The 21,378-nt window shown below is 38.5% G+C and overlaps 2 protein-coding genes across 2 annotated transcripts; both read left to right on the top strand.

The window, feature by feature from the left end:
* On the top strand, positions 1-987 carry rxfp3.3a1 (relaxin family peptide receptor 3.3a1). The gene has a single exon (XM_073464574.1). It carries the CDS (start codon positions 1-3, stop codon positions 985-987), a length of 987 nt encoding a protein of 328 aa, XP_073320675.1.
* Positions 988-7,447: 6,460 nt separating this feature from the next.
* LOC140994780 (mortality factor 4-like protein 1) lies at positions 7,448-20,129 on the top strand. Its single transcript, XM_073464559.1, has 12 exons — positions 7,448-7,614; positions 8,057-8,103; positions 8,206-8,273; positions 8,389-8,475; positions 9,444-9,524; positions 9,730-9,755; positions 11,024-11,112; positions 12,041-12,142; positions 12,265-12,353; positions 14,733-14,905; positions 17,699-17,783; positions 19,582-20,129. Exons 1-12 carry the CDS (start codon positions 7,575-7,577, stop codon positions 19,664-19,666), a joined length of 972 nt encoding a protein of 323 aa, XP_073320660.1. The 5' UTR covers positions 7,448-7,574; the 3' UTR covers positions 19,667-20,129.
* Positions 20,130-21,378: the final 1,249 nt, after the last annotated feature.

The raw sequence follows: 21,378 nt of genomic DNA, 5'->3' as shown, positions 1-21,378 counted from the left end.
ATGAATGAAGAGAATGAAAGTCTTTGTTTGAACAGGTCACTGGCGGGGATGGACTGCTTCAGCAAGCTGGAGGACATCGACGTGTCAGCTGACGGGAGTCCGATCCTGAGATTCCTCATCTGCCTGGTTTACTCTGTAGTGTGCGCTGCGGGACTGGTGGGCAACCTGCTGGTGCTCTTCTTCATCAGGGTCAAAAAAGAGAGGAAGAAGTCCAAGATGAACTTCTACGTGCTCAACTTGGCGGTGACCGACCTGCAGTTCGTGCTCACCCTGCCCTTCTGGGCCGTGGACACCGCGCTGGACTTCAGCTGGCCGTTTGGAGACGCCATGTGCAAAATCATCCTGTCGGTCACAGTGATGAACATGTACGCCAGCGTGTTTTTCCTCACTGCCATGAGTGTGACCCGCTACTGTTCGGTGGCCTCGTCTCTGAAGAACAGTACCGCGCACCGGTCCTGCTCCACCAAGTGGATCTGCGCGATTATTTGGACACTGGCGACTGTGGCGACTGCGCCAACGTCGATTTTCTCAACTCTCAGCAACGTAACCGGAGAGAAACTCTGTCTGCTGAGGTTTCCCGGTGGTCAGTACTGGCTGGCACTTTATCACATACAGAAAATAGTTGTAGGTTTCGTGTTGCCGATGTCCATCGTGTCCATCAGCTACATCATGCTGCTGCGTTTCGTCCGCAACCGGAGTATGAAAACAAGCAACCCCAAACGGAGATCCCAAGTTACAAAATCCATCACTATTGTCGTGCTGTCCTTCTTCGTGTGCTGGATGCCGAACCACGCCATCACTTTATGGAGCGTGCTGGTCAAACTGAACGCTGTGAACTGGGACAAAGCATACTACATAGTGCACACATACGTGTTCCCGCTGACCGTGTGTCTGGCTCACACCAACAGCTGCCTGAACCCGATTATTTACTGCCTCATGAGGAAGGAGTTCAGGAGCAAACTGAAGGATCTGATACACAGAGGATAGAGTATGTTTTTGGAGTTTATTGATGATCCGACAGAGCGCGAAATGTTTTCACAAACTATATCCCAAGACGCACCGAGTGCGCACGACCAATAAGGGACGAAGCAAGAGAGGAGACGAGTCAGAGAGCAAAATAAGGACAAACAACATCTTGTCAAGACTGTTTACTCGATTCTGCTTTTGGAAAATGTGACTTTCAGTTGCACTTTTTGTCTTTAAACGCGTGCGTAAAGTGGCAAATTTTCTTTAAAGAAACCATAGCTAGTTCAGGGATTTACACACAAGAATCGGTTATTTTGTGAAAGATTATTACACTTGTGACCACTGTGGCATTACATGTTAAATATCCATTAGGAGTGATATATCTCTAGTCCATACTCTCAGTGATTGCGTGCGTAATTGCGCATTACAATGAACCGCGCATTAGTGTGCTCACCTTACAGCTGAGAGCGCTTCTGTGAATGTCTAAGCTAAAAATGTACAAAGTGTCTGATAAATGTGATTATAAGACAATCATGGACCTCATCATCGGCTGGAGAAAAGGGGGGAAGTTAAAGGTCATGTTTCTAAGATGTGAATATTGACCTCAGTGTGCCAAAATCAAGAGTTGGGGTAAAAAACCAACAACAATGTGTATGACATAAGATCGCTGTAAATACGAAAAAAAAATGTGTCTTTAATGTGTCATAATAAAAACATACTCAAGCTGTCACATGGGTTAGTTTTCCTCATAATTAAAGGCACAATATGTAGAACTGGCCACCTGTTGAATTCATACAAAGAGGGGGCAGCATGTCACCAGAGTAACCGCTAACTGTTGCTGCTGTTAGTTAGTTTGCTCAGTTAGTTGTGCCGCTAGTGGTCTAGACTGGTACAACACATGGACGTCAAAACTCTATTTTCTTCACATTCTGTTGATAATTTTAGTTAATTTTTGCATCTTGTAATCCAACATTCGTACATATTGCACCTTTAACAACTGACGCACAGGAGTCCAATCCTCACAGGTGATAACATTTGATGATAGGTCTGAGTTATGAGTCATCTGGCTGCTTCAGGTCTCACTGACATGCACATAAACTTTATGAGCTCAGCAGTCATCAACATGTGAGGCAGGTGGATAGAACAGACATAATGGATTTTATGCTCAACACAGAGCTGTCTGATAGAGAACAGTGGCTGCATGCATGAACGAGCAGCACATTAAGGCCTGACTGAATGGGTCTGGGAGCTGCAGCACACGTGAACACACACCGGATGTTGTGTGAGCACATTCATATGAGCAACTAGGATTCATTTATGTCTAATACAAAGGAAACTGTCTGCAGATGTAGACTGAATTGAACAGAACGGAAGATGAACAATTTCTGTTTTATGGACAAAAGAATTTAAAGGACCCATCGATCTGTTTTCTTTGATTTAGGTTTACTGACGTGATCATTTTGGTGAAGTTGCACTGATTTCATTTAGAAATTTAGAGGTGCATTATGTAGTTTTGGGGAACACATTTTAATCAGAAGAGAAAGATCTTCATTACCTGATTTTTTTATGCCTAGACAAACTAAATAAACAAACTCTCTTTGTTCTCATGACTGAATAAACTGAATAAACAAACTGACCTTAAAGGACAACACAATTTCATACTATTTTACTTTGTTTAAATGTGGCAGACCCTGCCACTTTTCTAGCTTCAAACAGTGTTCTTGGGACCTTATTTTCCTCTGAGAACAGCTTGTTTATTCAGTTATGGAAAAAACAAATACCTCTGAGTTAATATTAATATTGTAAATGTTAAAATTCTGAGTTTGGATCTCTTCTCCAAAACGACATAGTGCCTCTTTAAGATTCTGTTTGGGACAACTCATAGCTGAAACCTCTTTCTCACACACATAGAGAATATATACCATAATGTACACACGAGGCACGTGGGCAGCAGTGGGCATAAAAAAGTGAACTCTGAACATCCATAACATTCACCATTAATGATTGTACTGTCATGAAAGGAACATTTTACCCTCACTGGTAGGCAGAGGTGGAAAGTATAGACATACATTTGGGTCATTAGAGCACATTATTCCATAACTCACTGACTCTATAAATACACATAGATGAAAGCCTAATGACTTTTTATCTTGTTTTTTTTTTAACTGGTGTTACTCATAAAGAAACTAATACCAGTGACAATATCCATGAAAAATGCATTTTATAAAATATCTGCTACAGGGCATCAAACCACTTGTTGTCAGTCATGTAAACTCAATAAATCATGTAGTTCAATGTGAGATAAATGTGAAAATTTCTTAAAAATGAAAAGAGACAGTGGACTGAACCATGTCATTTCTTCATAGCTCCTCAGGAAATAGGTCAAAGGAAGTAAAGTGATGTCATCAGTGGAATTTTTATTAGAAGATAATAGACTTTTGTCACACAGTACTTTCATAACATATTTTATAATATTTATTTTTAATTTTAATTTTTTATGTCATTTCTATCATATATTTGATAGTTATTTATACATTGTTGCATTTTAAATGGTAGAAAAATCAAAATGAGGCACTTTCCTTCTATACATGACTGTGCTGCTTGGAATGTTAAATAACTGATTAAAAAACAAATATTCCCAAATTGATGGCCAAACAGGCAGTCACTGTTTAAATAACCTGTTGTTTGACCATAACATATGAAAAAAAAACTCACTCGCGTACATATAAGACTCTCCTCTTCCTGTCTTTGTCTTTTTTCCCACCCTTTTGTCAGTGTACATCTGTGCTCCTTGTCAGTTCATCTGTTTTCATCCTTTGTCTCCTGCATACCTGTTTCTGTTCCTTGGTCTTCTTGTTCTCTGTGTTCCTGATTTGTTCCCCGTGGCTTTATGGTTTGTCCTCTGTTTTTGTATTGCTCTTCAGTTTTCTTAGATTCTCCTCATTCCCTTTTTGTTGCCAGCTTTTGTTTGTCTGCCTTTTGTTGCTCGCACTTCGGATAGCAGCTTATAAGCTCGCTTTTTGTCCTTTTACCTTCCTTCAGTAAGGTCAAGTAAGGTTTGAATTCACATGGAGGAATTTAGTTTCAATAACCCTGGGAAGTCTGTTTAACTTGTGGAGAAAAGTAATGTAATCAAAATTAAAGATAAAATTGTGTTTTGTGTTTTATTGCAACTATTACATTCTTAATGTTTAAAGGAGACATATTATGCTCACTTTCAGGTTCCCAATTTTATTTTGGGTCAGTTTGAGAATAAGTTTACATGCTTTAATGCTCAAAAAACACATCAGTTTTCTCGTACCCTCCTGTATACCCAGTCTGCTCTGATTGATCAGCTCACAAGCCTGACCCAGCACCGCTAACAACAACAGAGCAGTTGTGCTAAATCAATTCTTATGAGCCAAACTAGTCACTAGGCATAAATTATGCAAATGTGTGACATAGTGTGATGTCACAAAGTCACAGAATTACAGGCTGGACTACTGAAAGGTGTTTCAGGAGTCAGTGTTTTCTGTGGGAGAGAGGAGCTTCTGTTGGTGCAGACTTTGACCTTTTCAACTTTCAAGGTCTTTTACATATACATGAACCTTTATAACACACTGAAGGACCATAAACAAAAATGCATAATAGGTCACCTTTGAATTTCAAAAAAACTTTTTAAATTAAACCTTTTATTTGATTAATATTTTGCTGCTATTGATAATTATTTTTACTTTGAGAATCACTTATAGTTTGTGTAAATGTATTTGGTGTTTGTTTTTGTTCTGTTTTTTTTGCACATTAGTCTTCTGTGTATGTAGCTCCTGAGAAAAAAAGTCTATATTTGTTGATTTTGTTAAAATTAAAATGTTGGTACGATTTAAAAATGCACTCGATTTGTAGACTACTGTAGTCTCAACAAGGGCTTGAAAGAGGCAGAAAATAGTTTTTAAAAAGCCAGTAAAATACTTTTTAAAGTCATTTACATGGGGTCATTGGTTTCTCATTGGCTTTATTTGACAGTTGTACCAGTATAAAAAATGCCTCGAAGATATTTGTTCCACCTCCCTTGAGTCTGTTTGACATTGTCTAATGATTCGTTCGTGTTTTTCTCATGCAGTCACTCATCAATAATGTCTAATCTTTCCATTTTAGCTTGACCTCCGCAGGATCAGATAAACATTATTTGAGGGTTGAGAAGAGTTTACTCTTGGAAGGGTAATTAGGATGATGTAGTCTGTCTGTGGGGACAGCTGGTAGGAATTCAGCAGCTTTTTCAGTCTACAACAAACACAGTCCATCACAGGAGACTGAACCTGCAGTCTATCTCTTAGTTAATGCAGTGGTCCTCACATATCTCTGTTTTTCCAAGTCATTCCTGCTTGTCTTTATGTCAAAACATGGAGGAAAAAAAGGAAAAAAGATCTTAATTTGTCATTATATAGAGCTGAGACTCTCATGTGGTGTTTACTTCACTGACAGGCAGATGAGTTGATGAGGGAAAACTGATATAACCTACTGAATAACAATCATTTGATTGCCGAATGTCATGTTCAAATTCACATGACAATGTGACAACTCAGAGTTCATGACAAAATTTGTGACCCAACAATCAGGTCACAGGCCTGACAAGGCTGAGAAACACTGGTGTGGTGACTCCACAAAAATGTCATTTTCAGGCTTTTGCCCAGCAACCCATCTAAGTTTACTGAAGTCACTGAAACTTCTGGAAGTAGGTTATCTTACACTCTCACACACTACTTCATATTGAGACCAGTTTCTTCTTTGCCAAGACAGATCAAGGGTCATGATTCACGCACCAAAATGTTTCTCATGTTTGATAATTAGTTGTTGTCATAGTCTCAACTCTACAATCACTGCCCCCAGCACAGCTCTGGTTGCAACAGCACCGGCGGGGCTGATGTGGAAATATGGTGGGTGGTGCTTGCTCAGGCCTGTGAAAGCTGACCAATCAGAGTAGAGTGGGAGTGCCGGGAGAAGGGCCTTAAAGAGACAGAGAATGGAGTGTTCGACAGAGGGTGAATAGAGGTGCTGCATGTAGGGGGGTTTATATTCAAAGTATACATTTTCTAGGAGACACCAAAAATAAAAGTATGAATGTGAGAAAAGACCATAATATAGGAAATTTAAGACATATAAGTAGAACATTCAAAGCAAAATCATGTAAAACAGCATACAAGTGTTATTGATGAGTTGAATTTGGGTAATCTGGGACATTTTTTGCAATTTTGACTTCGGCAACCTATTACAGTATCTAGCCAACACTCTATACACATACATTACACCTTTCTGAAATCCCTGAGATGTTTTCTAACCACACCAGGAGACAGAGTGTAGATATCATACCCAGAGGAGACATGCCACCTATTAGTGCTCTTTGTACCAAGATTTGATAATCTGGGACAGGTCACTTTATGATCTGGGACACTTGTATAAGGCTTAAAAAAAAAGCCCAAATCACCCTAGTTTATGCATGCCAAGATCAATATCACAATTAAAAGCCAAAAGCATTATGAAAAAATGACAAGGACAGAAAGCCGAATAAGAAAATGTTAAACTTGTGAAACTTAATGAATTCACATAAACATATACATTTAAAACACAGTGTTTTTTTATGACGAACTAGATAGAGTAGATATCATTAAAAATACTTACTATTTCTAAAGTTGACATATTATCAGGTTCATTCATTTAAATGCATTTGAATCATTCATTTAAAATGTCATGGCATTTTAAAAAAATCTATTAAAAATCAGCCAAGCAACAATTAGATGAACCGATTATTAATTTGATCATTCTGACTGTCCCAGATTACCCCAACCATGCTGTCCCACAGTCTTAATCACATTTGATATAAAGTGGGACAACTAAGAAATGTTTTATAAAAAAGACTAAAACACATTTTCAACATTTTAATGAATATTTTGTTGCCTTAACAAATCACAAACATAATTTGATCAAGTATGATCATTAATCTGATCAGAATCCTTTGACGCTGATTTTATCATGCAATTCCCAGGGATGCTTTGTGACTGAAAAGTGCCCTGCCCCTTTCTGTAACATCAACTCCATGATGTCATGTGATTTCATGCACATGGCATCCAAGCTTAACTAATAGTAAAAGTTCTCTTATAGTAAAAGAAGAGAAAATAATAACACTTGAGTTTAGGTGTCCCACATCACCCAGATTGCCCGAATTCACCCTGTGTGAACCATGGGTTACTCTCTGCTAATGATACCACTTTGAGCAAGCAAAAATAACATAAATACAACAGAGTAAATTTAAATTAAAAAGTGCATATTAAAAAAGCGTCACCGAAGGCATCAATATACAAACTGTGCTGGAAAAACTACCATCTAAGTCTATGAGATCTTTATCCTGCCTTTGCTCAACATCAATCATTGTTTTTCCGAGTTTCAGGAGGAGCCCCTGAACGCAGCGCCGCTCCGGGTCTCGGCGGCGGTCAGGTGACCCAGCGGCAGACAGGCCATTCTCGGCTTCTTCCTTCGCTTTGGCTCCAATGTCGGAGGTGTTTGCGCCTGGAAGAAATGGACTCTGGCAATGCACGAATTTGATCCCTCAGAGATCCGATCAGCTGAGTCTGTGAATGGCGCCAAAACAGGACCCTAAACCTAAATTTCAAGAAGGTTTGTTGAGAAAAAGAGCGCGACTGGAGGGGGGCGGGTTTGTTGTTGTTGATGCTGCTGCTCCAGCTCGACAATAGTGGTCTCCAGGGAGGGAGACAGAGCCACACAGCCTTTATTACTGCCCATATATGTGAGGAAATCAGTTGAAACATGCCAAAAATCAACATATATTAAAGCTATTAACTTAAAATGAAGCTAAATGTGTGAAACAGACGTTAACGTTAGGCTAACAGCTAGCTAGCTTGTTATTTATGCTATGTATGAGCTAAAGCTTTATTTACTAGACAGTCATTGGCACACAAAGAGCTGCTGAAACCCCGTCAGACCAAATTATATCAGCTCAAAACCTTAATGGCAGCCTAACGAGTTACTACAGTAAAATGTATTGTGGTTATTTTGTGTGTTTTTCCCTCAATGCTAACATTTGTTTTGCTCCTCGCAGGTGAAAGAGTCCTGTGCTTTCATGGGCCATTGCTCTATGAGGCAAAGGTTTGTTTCAACACTAGTCCATGTTATCAGTTGATTATTAACTGCAACACAAATGTCAGCCAACATTGTCAACATTCATCTGTGTGTCTTCTGTTTTTACAGTGCGTAAAGATCAACATAAAGGATAAGCAGATTAAATACTTCATTCATTACAGCGGATGGAACAAAAAGTGAGCAGCCTGGATACATTTTGACTTCCTGTCTGTGTTAATCGTCAGTTGTGTTTGATCTGAGTAAAATCACTGACTGTCATCATGTTTATGACATTGTTTTTCTCTCATCCAGCTGGGATGAATGGGTTCCTGAAAGCAGAGTTCTCAAATATGTGGACAGCAACCTTGCGAAACAAAAAGAGCTTCAAAAGGCCAATCAGTAAGTTTCTCTCAAAATCACAACAAAACTCCAAGGCACTGTCTTTATAAACAATTAAACTGCCTGATTATTAACTCCCAGACGAAGGCTTGATGCATATTCACATCAGAGTTTGTTGTCAAGGTCTAACATGACCATCCCACGACAATGAAGACATTTTAATTGTTTAAAAAGAGAGTGCCTGCAAGTTTTTTGGTGATGTTTATTACAACATGCATCTACACCCAAAAAGTACCTCTAACAAATGTACTGAGTCCAGGAAACGCAAGTGAGTTTCTCTTTGTTTGTGCTGTGATGATGATGAATCAGATCATCATTTTTACCCACATAGCTTCAACATAAACAAAAGTAGCACAATTTTCTCATTGCCAATGACATTTTGACCATGAATTTATTACTAGTTGCTTTGTGAGTTGAAACACAGTGCTCCTGACAGTTCAGTACATCGGCAAATCTCAGTTACATGTTTTAAAGGCTCATTTATGCTCCCTTTAGGGACGCAAATAGATTCATCTGTTTTCAAACAATGTAATCGTCACTGCCCACATACTTCCATACGTCCCTCATGTTGTCACGGATGTTAAGCAGTACAACCATTAGAAGGCATCACTTGGACTCAAATTAGTCTTGTACAGATCTCCACTTTCTCCTCCCAGCTGTCATGTAGTAACTGTTTGTCTCTGTGCCCAACTCACATAACTTCTCCTAAAAAGTTCTGCCATTTTCTTCCTCATGTCTCGTGAGAGTGTCTTGCTTGAACTATTAGCTACACTGCTACACTGTCTGCCACGACTACTTGAGGTACTACTCTGATGGCCGTACCTGTAAGCTTTTAGAAAACATGCAGAAATATGGATGCAATAAACTCAGAAGGCTACGTCCATATCTGTATGTGTATCTAACGTTGAGCATAAATGATTCTTAAGTTGATTTATGTAATGATCCTGACTCTTTTTCTTCTTCTTCAGGGACCATTATGTTGAGGGAAAGATGAGGGGTTTAGCACCAAGCAAGAAGATTGCTGCTGTGCAGCAGAAAAATGTTGATCTGTAAGTGTCTACCTTGTTTTCTCCCCTCTAATAATCAAACATACTGTAAACACATCATATAAATTGACATAATGTTGGCCTATATTGAATAGAGTAACGTATGTACAGTATGTACTGAATGTGGTCGCTGTGTTGGATTACCTCACAGGGTAAATGTATAACATCATATTGTCGCTTATAACAGCTTTCTTTTTTTGCATCCTAGGAAAGTGAAAAAGGCAAAACAGAAGAGTAAGTAAAATGTTTCTACATGACATGTTAGTAGTAGCTTTAGCTTAAGAAAATTGTGTTTTTATAACCTAAAATCAAAGATATTGATGAAGGTTCTCAGTCATCCAGGTCATGGTAGTTGTAAGTGCTGTATCGGAGGCAACTGGTGTTGTTTCAGTTTCTTGAAGACATTAGTCCAGTTGTCTACGATACAGCACTTAGAACTAAAATCAAAGAGCAGTTTGTTTCATCACCAGAATTGGGACAGTAACATTTAAGAAAATATTTTTCCTCTTAGCTGCAGTGCTAATTATCCTTGTAGATTGTTTTGGTGTGAGTTGGCGAGCTAACGAAGCAAGCTAACCTTACAGCTCAGCCGAGGTTCCTAAGTGTCTCGTCCATGAGTAGATGCACACTTCCTTCTGTGCGGTGATACAGAAAGCAAATAGTTCCTACATTTAAACTGCTCACAACAAGGTCAGTGGATTATCCTGAGTAAACGGGTCATGATTCCTGGAAAGACACCACAAGCTGAGTGCCATCTTGTTCCATTATATTCGAGAGAAGGCAGACATCTTCAAAACTCTGCAGCTCTCACCAAAAAAAATCTAGATGGATAAATAGCACTACAGGTTGGAGGAAAAATATGTATTTTTGATTTTGGGGTGAACCGTCCCTTTAAATATTACAGTGAAATGTCTAAAAATATCAAAGAAATGAAATTTGTCCCGTCATTATATGATTTGTGCTTCTTGTTTTGGCCATTCGGGCATTTAAAATGAGCGTGTGTATTAGTACTGTTTTTTCTGGAAGTGCAGACGAGGAGCTTCTTACTGATGATGTTTTATTCATATCCGAAAGAAATGTACAAAAACAGCATTTTACATTTGGTAATATAAGGTAATATATTAATTAATTAGTCACTTTAATGTGTGTCATATTATGTGTATTTTTTAATTTTCTTTTTAGCTTTTTATCAAACATGTTCACCATGTTGGAAGGCCCACTGAATCTGTTAGGAAAAAAGATATCAGGAGTTTGCAGTAGTACATAGAACTGGCTAAAGTGATCTTACATGTCCTTTTACTTTTTTGGCCGATAAAAAAAACAGACTATATAACACGTTGTTTACTTGCTCATCCATTATACCCTAAAAGCACTGTCCTCTTTAGGGAGCTTTTTATGGGTCTGTTCAGTACAAGACATTCACAACCTGCCAGACATTTTCACTAAAACCTCAAGCCTTCATTTCTACATAATTTATAAGCTGTAATGTGTGTCTTGTTTAGCCCCAGGGCCGGGTGAAGGCACCAGCAGCGGAGAAACACCCCAGGGACCCCGGAAGAAGAGGGCTCGGGTTGATCCAACTGTGGAGAGTGTAGGTATCATCAACTATTGGTCACACCATGGACCCACATGAAAACATTCCCACCTGACTATTTTGATGAACAATTAATCAGTTTGAGTTCACACAAAAAAAGTCAAAATTCTCTGATTCCAACTTCTTAAATGTGGATATTTTCTGGTTTCTGAGAATCTTTGGGTTGTGGGAAAACAAGACATTTTAGGACATCATCTTGGGCTTTGGGAAACACTGATTGAAAAATTGAGATTTTTTCCCCATTTTCTGACATTTGATGGACAAAACAACCAATCAGTTAATAGAAAAACAATCAAAAGAGACATTTTGATCACAAGTCTTCTGTAAAGTCATAGATTGAAACCATAGTGGATTATTTGACCTGACAGATTCTTTCATAAAAACTGCAGACTGGCCTTCCTTCCTGGGAAATATGGAGATGTCAGTCTAAAAATAACCTTAAAGTGTCCAAATTACTGTGTGAAATTTAAGTGAAGGGCTGTAAAAGGACAAAAAGTACCTGTCCTTTCTGATTTCATCCGGCTCACATAGCTGTTTGTGGAATCAGTTATTCATGCATGAATGTGACCACTACCCTGTGGGCCACAGTAAGTGATTGTTGATCGCAGATTGAGTTCTTTCTGGTGTGTTCACTGGGGAGAAAAATGGTGTAGTTCGCTTTAGAAAGCAAGAAGCTTCAGAAAATGTTGACACCATGCAGCCAGCAATAGATGTAATTTTGACCTGCACACACAGCAGCATGTCAACAGAAGATAAGAGCACTTAAGTCATTAAAATCGACCTGTAGCAACAGGAAAGATGTGTTGGATTAAAAATAAACACGTACACGCACAAGTGAAAGAGAGGCAGTGTTGCTCACATTGACCATAACACACAATTAAATAATAAAAAAAAACAAGTTATAAATGTTAGTGTTTGTGTTCAGGAGGAGATGTTCACCAACCGTGTGGAGGTGAAAGTAAAGATCCCTGAGGAGCTGAAACCCTGGCTGGTGGACGACTGGGACCTCATCACCCGACAGAAACAGGTGAAAAAAACACAAAACATGTTCCTGTGTTTGCTGTAGATTTCCTTCCGCTACAATGAAAAAATCTCTATATCAAAAATTAATGTCATCCTGCTTCTTCTTTTGCATTTGGCTTCTTACAGTTGTTTCATCTGCCTGCGAAGAAGAACGTAGAGACCGTCTTGGAGGACTATGCAAACTATAAGAAATCGAAAGGAAACTTGGACAATAAGTAAGAATGAAAACACTATGTTCATGCATTGTTACACATCCGTGTCTGTAACTTCTTAAATGAGATGAATTACAGGCAGTTTCACCACAATCATGTGTAATTTATGAAATGTATTTAAATGAGCATAAGTAATGTGTTTCCTTGTTCAGCCCATTTATATTAAATCGTAAATGCTGCTTGCCATTTTTCCAGACATGCCACATTTTTATGCCTCCGGAGGCTTCGTCCATCTGCCTGTACGTACGATAGAACAAGAGGGCAATGACATGTTATATACAAAAGGTTAAAGGTCATCTCCACTGTGACATCGTAATCTTTTCTGGTCATTATTCACTGCAATAACTCAGGAAGAGAAGAGGAGATTGTTACCATATTTCACATTTGTTCAGATTCTGAATTGGTGACACTAATCTTGGGTTCCCACCTTGAAGCCGTGCTGATCTTCTGTGCTGCCAAGTTGAACATGTGTGAGAAGCATCTACATTTTATTTATGTGTGATTTATTCATTTCAGTTAGGGTTGCAGGTTATACAGTATATGTCATACACAACATAACACATACTACTTTGTCACAAAAACCATTTCCTTAGCCATTCCTTTACCACTTTTGATGTGTGTTTGGGATCATTGTCATGTTGGAACAACCAACTGCACCTAAGAACAAATCTTCTGGCTGACAAGTTTAGGTTTACCTGAAGAATATGAAGATAATCTTCATTATTCCATATACTTTCTTTAGAGCATCAGATCCACTGGCAGCAAAACAGCCCCATAGCATAATAAACTTTATTTTATATCGCACCTTTAAAAAAAGAGTTTACAAAGTGCATTGACAATCAAGCAAAAGCAGGGAACTCAGGAAGACAATATTACAGAATAAACACTCAACAGTCAAGCCAAACACAAGGAAGTCTAGTGGAAGTGAGTGAAAACAAGAGGGCAGAACAGAAAATATAAAAACTCTTAAAATACCACAATCGCTAAATGTGGAACACTTAAAAGAGCAAGATAAAAGTAAAGTAAAAAAGAAATCAGTAAAAAGTAGCTTTCAAAAACAATAAAATAGTATAGTTAATAACTGGGTTTTTAGGCCAAACAGAGGAGAGTGATTCCGTCCAAAGGCCTGCGCTTCTCGCCTCCAAACATATTGCTCGTCATTGTGGCCAAACAAAGCATGCACTTTATGCTTACAAACAGTTGTTTGCACAGTTGATCTTGGGACCTGTAACTGCTTTGAAAATGGCTCCAGGTGATTTTCCTGACTGGTTAAAATCAATAATGTGCTCTTTCAGATCAATGCTGAGCTCCTTAGACTTTCCCATTGTAGTGTTTGTGGCGGAGTCTTGTGGGTGTATCAAACAAGCCCTATTAAAATGGGCCCAGAAAAGTCATCAGCTATTATCAATCATAATCACTCAGAAGACGTTAAGAGGCCATGCTACAAAGCAAATTTGTTTCACAAAACTTTCTATGATCATCAAAATTGATTGTTCACGTTACTGTTGTATTTGTAGTGTTATATTTTTGAGCCAGCAGATTTTGTCACATTTTCAGAAGACTTATAATAAACTGAATATTGAACCAAACTTAATGAATGTTTTTGTAGTATGTGTTCCTCTCATTCTATCACAGAAAATGAGAGTTGTAGAAATAATTGGAACTCAATACTGCCATGATATACATGTTCTGGGGTTCACAGAGGGAAAATAATCTTGTCCTGGGCACAAGCAAGACTATCATTAGCCCTGATCAGTATCATCCTTGTTGACTGGTATTGACTGCTAGCTATTTCATGTGAAAAAAGGTTATTTTAAAAATGTGTTTTATGAATTTTTATGATTGAATTAGTGCTCTTTTTTGTGCCAGTGCTCTCCCCTGGCACAAAACAGGAATAAATAACAACAAAAACAAAATGAACAACAAGAAAAAACATCCCGTATCAAACCATATGGTTATTTTAAATATCAATTTCAGCCAAGAATTTCACAATCTGTGCAGCAAGACTGGTGTGTAAGATAAACAGTTTGGATTCTTGAAGGTTAATAGGACTAAGGGATTACTTAATTTGATCACTTTTCTTCTTGGTCCGATTTCTGCGGTCATAGTTTGTGACTTTATTGCTTTCCATCAGCAGAGTCTCAAGTTTCACATTTCCAAATTTCTTTTTGTTAGAAGGTGAACACACCAGACTGTCTAAACTGCATCTCATCACATTGTAAACTTAACTTTGACATAAATAAACTCCAAGCATGATGTATTTCCGGTCTCAATCAAGTTTTTAAACCTCTACAGTTCATGGTTCTTTTAAACTGCGACCTCTAAAATTTCCATGGAAGTTCCCTCCAGAGAAACATCCGACTCTTCTCTCTTCCTCCACAGGGAGTATGCAGTTAACGAAGTGGTGGCGGGGGTTCGGGAGTACTTCAACGTCATGCTGGGCACGCAGCTGCTTTACAAGTTCGAGAGGCCGCAGTATGCTGAGATCCTGTCTGAACACCCAGATATGGCGATGTCTCAGGTGTACGGAGCTCCACACCTGCTGCGCCTGTTTGGTAGGGACCCTGAAACACACACATATATTACTTATATATTACACACACTTTGAAGTGGGTGACTGGATGGAGGGTTTTAACATGGTACAAAAAATAAAGTGCCTCTTTGTACTAATAGAAGTGCTTTCAAATGATTGATTTGATTCCTAGGACATTTTTTTCATGCAGGTAAAGAGGATGCGGGAGTAAATTGAATGTTGTAGTTTTTTAGTTCCAGTGTCTAGGTTAAAGAAATGTGAAATGTTCTCCACTTAAACTCTGTGAGGTTAAAGAGAGGCATTGCTGTCTCCAAACACTCATTTGAGTTATCACCTTGCTTTCTTTGTTGAATGTTGTAAGGAGAGGCTTAAGCAGTTCAAGTTCACATTTGAACTAAAGCTTCAGCCTTCGGTGTTTTCACTATTTTGTCCTTTACTAATTTTTTTTTCAAAAGTAAGTTCCCCTGAGGAAGCAGCAAATTAATATGAGACCAAGTTATCGCAGTATTGTTGTGCCATTAGAGATTACACCAGTGTTGGGTATTGTTACTTTTGAAAAACCCCTTTACGATTCCTTGCTCGTGTTGCTGCTTATATTGCCCAGAGGCTGCACGCCTTCCTTTAAATGTATTGACTCTACTTACATTGAATAGCATGTTCTACAACCCAGAATTTGTAACTGCAAGCTGATAGTAACAGGAACGATGAAGCAATATGCCCTTCACAGCTCTTTAATCATCTTTTATCTTTGATTACAAAACATAAAATGGAGTGGATATAGGGCGCATATTAGAGCCCGAACGATACATCGATTGGGGGACATGCCAACATTGGCCAATCATAGATGTATTGGTATTGCCGTAGATTAGGTGATATGAAAACTTTTTTATACGGAACATAATGCAGAAAAAGCTTCTTGTGGTAATTTATAAGCATCAGCTTACCCATGAGTATTGTTTAAAAATATCCTGCCTCCATTACATGCGTACCTTTGTCACAAGTATTTGATAAACACATCTGAGGGATTATTGCAAAAAAAAAATGTATGTATATATATATATTCCGCGAATATAAGAATATTGGCCAGTATATTGATATCGGAATTTCTTCACTTGCTAGTATCTGTGTTGGCATCTGCCCCAAAAATCAAGTATTGGTCGGGCTGTATTTTGACATGTGTTTTTTTTTTGCAATTTAACTGCAATGAAAAAAGTTTAATTATTTGTAGTATGTGAAAGTAAACAGACACAGAGGGAACTTGACTGGTAGCAGCTGCACAGCATTTTGGCTGCTAACAACAAGACCGCTGAATTAGTTGAAGCTAGGGCTGTTACAATATCAGACTTACACTACACGATTATCGTGGCCACATGAATTCACGATAACTATATTATTGCGATATCTATAGAAATCTGAGGAGAAAACTCTAGCAATCCAATCTATTTTCAACTTTGTTTACTGAGTGTTTTGTCCTTTTTTTGGCAAAAAAGTTACCCTCAAAATACACAAGTGTATGGAGAGGGAGTCTGTAACCATAACTGTAAAAGAGTGTACAGAAAGAACAGTTCCACTAACTTACTAGTGAAAAGATGCACAAGTCCAAACACCTTTGCTGGATTATTCACACAGTGTTATCATATGTATATTAATAACACAATATCAGTATTTACATTTTTTAATATCAGGGTTATCATGTATATCATGACACCCCCAGTTGAAACAAACATTTTTAGCAGCTGCCTCTTAGAACAAGAAAACACAGGTTTGTAGAGCCTGTAGCACATAATGTTTCAACAGGTGATTAATGAACCAATGGCTGCCCTCTCTGCTCTGACCATCTTGCTACTTTAGTTATACCTGTAATTGCCCTTAATTAAATCCATGCTGTGACACAACACAATCATACTTACATATCTGAAGTTGGCTGCGTACTGCCCGCAGAGAAGTAGGAGAGAAACAGAAACTGATTGATTTTTGAACAAATTGATTTTCTTTTTTTTCTGTCTGTTTTTTGCGGAAACAAATGGAACAGGTACTTAATTGGAAACATACTAAATAATGGATTACTTTAATTGCTAAACTAACGTGTTTTGTTACTCATGACAACAAAAAAGTAATCCGAGTATTCCAACAACCCCCAACACTGGATTTCACCGCACAGTTCAGAATGATTTACTACAACAACTAACATGTATGGCCACACTATATAACATAAATAATGGATATGCACACAAATAAGAATAAGGATACCCAGAGTCCCTGGAGTTATAATCTAGTCAGTGAGTCATTAACTGAGACATTGTGTTCCGATATTAACATTGTTTTTTTAATGAGGGGAAATTGAATTTAAAGATGACTCAGCTGGCTTCCTAAGACAACTAATCAGATTTGATTACTGATCTTAATGAACACCTCTGATTTTACAAACATACAAGGTACCAACAGTAGTCAAGCATTACATAACAGTCATCCATACAGTACATAATTAAGATTTAACCTTTTAACTTGCATGTAAAGTAAATAGGTTTGGTTATAACGACTGCTTTTTAGCTGTTTTTTGTATTAAGTGATGTAATTTTCTGAACTTACCAGACTGTTCTACTTTACCCACTCAGTCATTATATCCACATTACTGATAATTATTTATCAAAAATCTCATTGTGTTTATATTTTAAATAGTTATGTCCTGTAGAAAACCTAAATTCTGTTTAGATTAGATTAAAAGAGTCTTTAAAAAGACATCAGATCTGATCATCTTCAGCCTGCTGTCCGTGTACATCGTCCCTCACATATATGTTGCCCCCTCCCCTGACAGTTCGTATTGGAGCCATGTTGGCCTATACTCCACTGGATGAGAAGAGTCTGGCTTTGCTGCTCAGTTACCTCCAAGATTTCCTCAAGTAAGTAAGGTTTAAGTCACACCACCCACCACTAGAGACTCCATGTCATGTCTGGTTGATTCTCAAATGTCATCCATCATATTCATATTAGTGCAGCCAGGCTTGTTGCAAAACCTCAATTGACTTTCTGCTCTGGAAAATAAATATAAAAAAAATATTTTGCTAAGATTGTCTGCACTGAACAGATAGATCATAAAGTATGAGTAATTTGGGTTAAGTGCATATTGTTAACAAACTAGGGGTGCTTATTTTAAAGGGGCACTATATAGTTTGGGAGAGGAAATTCAAACTCAGAATTTTAATATTTACAATAATGATAAATACAATTAATGAGGTAATAACACAAACTCCGAAATATTTATTTTTTCCGAAACTTAATAAACAAGTGTTTCTCGGAGGAAAATAAGGTCCCCAGAACACTGTTTGAAGCTAGAAAGGGTCTGCATTGCAGGTGGGTGATAGGTAGTGTCGTAGGCCACCTCCTCTGTTCAAAGATGGTCATTCCAGTTTGACATAGATGGACTGTTTTACTCACGTCTGAAACAAGTCCAGTTGCCTACGATATAGCACTTAGAATTACCAAGACCTGGATGACTGAGAACCTTCATCAGCATATACACCAATCAGGCATAACATTATGACCACCTGCCTAATATTATGAAGGTTCCCCTTGTGCAGCCAAAACAGCTCTGACCTGTCATGACATGGACTTAAGACCTCTGAGGGTGTCCTGTGGTGTCTGGCACCAGGGCGTTTTATAGCGGATCCTCTGGGTCCTGTATGTTGGGGGGTGGGGCCTCCATGGATCAGACATGCTCCAGCACGTCTTACAGATGCTCGATCAGATTGGGATCTGGGGAATTTGGAGGCCCGGTCAACACCTTAGGCCCTTTATTGTGTTCCTCGAGCTGTTCCTGAGCAGTGTTTGCGGTGTGTCAGGGCACATTGTCCTGCTGGGGGGCCACTGCCATCGGGTAGTGTTGTTGTGATGAGGGGGTGTACTTGGTCCACAACAGTGTTTGGATGGGTGTTGTGTGTCAAGCGGCATTCACATGAATGCCAGCACTCAAGGTTTCCCAGGAGAACATCACATTGTGATGAGATGATCAATGTTATTCACGTCACCTGTCAGTGGTTTTAATGTTGTGGCTGATCGGTGTATAGTGCACCTTTAAGCAATTTCTGTAATTGATAGTTGGCCGCCTTTACAATCAATTATCGGATAATCATTAATGATATCAATGAAATATGTTGGAAGTTTTCCATTTGAAAACAATTTTAACCGCTGACTTGATCTTATCTGTGTTTGACACAAAATCAGAGTTAAAAGAACAAATAAAGTAAGCAACAACTTGAATGTTACCAAATAACTACTAAACTAAACTAACTAAATAACAAAAAATAATGATTTTATTTTAAATGACTCATCAAATCACTCAATCCACAGGAACATGCACACATCATGTAGGTTGGGGTGAATAGAGGTGCTACAGCATTGGACAGTATGAGAAGAATAATGTGTTTTTTGAACATTATAGCATGTAAACATTTTCTAGTAGACACCCCACCTGAAAATGAGCATTATATGAGATCTTTAATGTTCAACTGGACAAGACTTCTATTGGGAATTTAACAGGACAGAGGATATAGTGATCCTCCGCTATCATTTTGTTTATTTAAAATACTTGCTGGTCATGGCATTGCAAGCAGGACATGACAACTGTAAAAGGACAATTTCTTTTTTCATCTTTCAGGAGAACTATTTCTGTCCCACTCATCAATTCTACATTTTCTACAGGTACCTGGTAAAGAATTCATCCACCCTCTTCAGTGCCACTGACTACGAGGTTGCTCCTCCAGAGTACCACCGCAAGGCTGTGTGAGAGCTCTCAGCACACAAGACTCCGTCTCCCAGACCACATGTGAAATAGCCATTATTGCAGACTTGGATGAGATTTTTCGCTTCAATTGATTCACTTCCTCCACAAAGGTCTCAGGAGCTTGTCACAGTTAAGAAGAAAAAAAAATTCACAAAACCTTTTTTTAGCTGAATCTCTCCCTTTGTTTGTTTTTTCTCTCACTTCTTTAAAAAGATAGAGAAAATTTGTTTTTCTGTTGACAAGTTACTGTTTCCACAAGCAGCTCTTTGGTGTTTTTTGTGCATTCCATCTGATAGATATTTGTTACTGTTGCATGTGTGTATTTATTAGTGCTTCTTCTGCCACATGAGGTGCAATTGAATGCTGGCTCATACGGTCAGCGCTCAGCAGTTAATGTTTTTGTATCTGTATCTTGTGTATTTGTATCAATTTGTAAAAAAAAAAAAATGTTTCTACACAATCTCTACATTGTTGACCGTGTGTATTATTTGGTTGTCGTTCTTTGAAAATGTATTCTGCAAGATGTATTTTGAAAAGTGTCACTCGCTGATGAAACAGGCTGAAATATAGTGGACAGGCTCGCAGTGACTTCAAGGCACGACATTACACATCAAAGACTCACACTGTAGAATATGACTTAATATTCATCCAACAAGAGAGCATGCAAAGACATCCACATGCATGCAAGTGTTCAGTTCATGAATAATCAGAAATTGTGCAGGTGCAACAGGAGTGCAAGGAGCAGTAATTGAGACAATAATCAATAATGATGTTGGAATGAAAATAAATCAGAAATACTTTATTGATCCCTAAGGGAAGAATTGGGATACATTACAGTTGCTCCTTCTGGAATATAATAGAAATGTCAAGAGTATAAAGAAGAATATAAAATATGGAATAGACAAAAGGAACTAGTAAGTAAAAAATATTAAATGTGAAAAAAAAGATGTGCACTGAATTATAATATATGGCTACTATATACACTGATCAGCCACACCAATAAAACCACCTGATTTATATTCTGCAATTTCAACTTCTGCTACCAGAACAGCTCAGACCAATCAAGGCATGGACACAAGGCCTCTGAAGGTGTCCTGTGGTGTCTGGTATTGGGATGTTGGCAGTTGAACGTGTGGGTTTGGGGGTGGGGCCTCCAAGGATCAGACTTGTTTCGACACGTCCCACAGATGCTCGATCAGATTGGGATCTGGGTAATGTTGAGGCCAAGTCGACACATTGTTCTCTTTCTCACATTCCTTAGGTCATTCCTGAGCAGTTTTTATGGTGTGTCAGGGCACGCTGTATGCTGAGGGGGGGCACTGCCATCAGGGAGTGCCATTGCCATGAGGGGGTGTACTTAGTTCACAATGGTGTTTAGATGGGTGGTGCGTGTCAAGTGGCATCCACATGAAAGGTAAGACCCAGAGTTTCCCAGCAGAACATTGCGTTGTAACAAGATTATCGTTATTCACATCACCTGTTAGTGGTTTTAATCTTGTGGCTGATCAGTGTATATTGTACGCGAGAGGATTGGGGCCACTGTAAAAAAAAAATGGAGTTCTGACTTTTTTTTTCACAATTCTGACTTGAATCTCAGAATTCTGCGTTTAAAGTCCAAATTCTCAGATTAAGTAGGCCTACTTTAACTTGAGTACACAGAATATTTCACCACTGATTGTTTAGACCCTGACAGAAACCTCTGGTCTGTAGAGCCT

Source organism: Pagrus major, chromosome 4, assembly GCF_040436345.1.
Source record: "Pagrus major chromosome 4, Pma_NU_1.0".
Lineage (NCBI taxonomy): Eukaryota > Metazoa > Chordata > Actinopteri > Spariformes > Sparidae > Pagrus > Pagrus major.
This window is presented reverse-complemented; position numbering and strand designations above follow the sequence as displayed.

Bases quoted from the DNA above. Each gene is read 5' to 3' on its own strand.
- rxfp3.3a1 (XM_073464574.1), top strand. From the start codon at position 1: ATGAATGAAGAGAATGAAAGTCTTTGTTTGAACAGGTCACTGGCGGGG.
- LOC140994780 (XM_073464559.1), top strand. From the start codon at position 7,575: ATGGCGCCAAAACAGGACCCTAAACCTAAATTTCAAGAAG. The intron at 12,354-14,732 runs GTAAGAATGAAA...CTTCCTCCACAG, and splicing joins AAAGGAAACTTGGACAATAA to GGAGTATGCAGTTAACGAAG. The intron at 14,906-17,698 runs GTAGGGACCCTG...CTCCCCTGACAG, and splicing joins ACACCTGCTGCGCCTGTTTG to TTCGTATTGGAGCCATGTTG.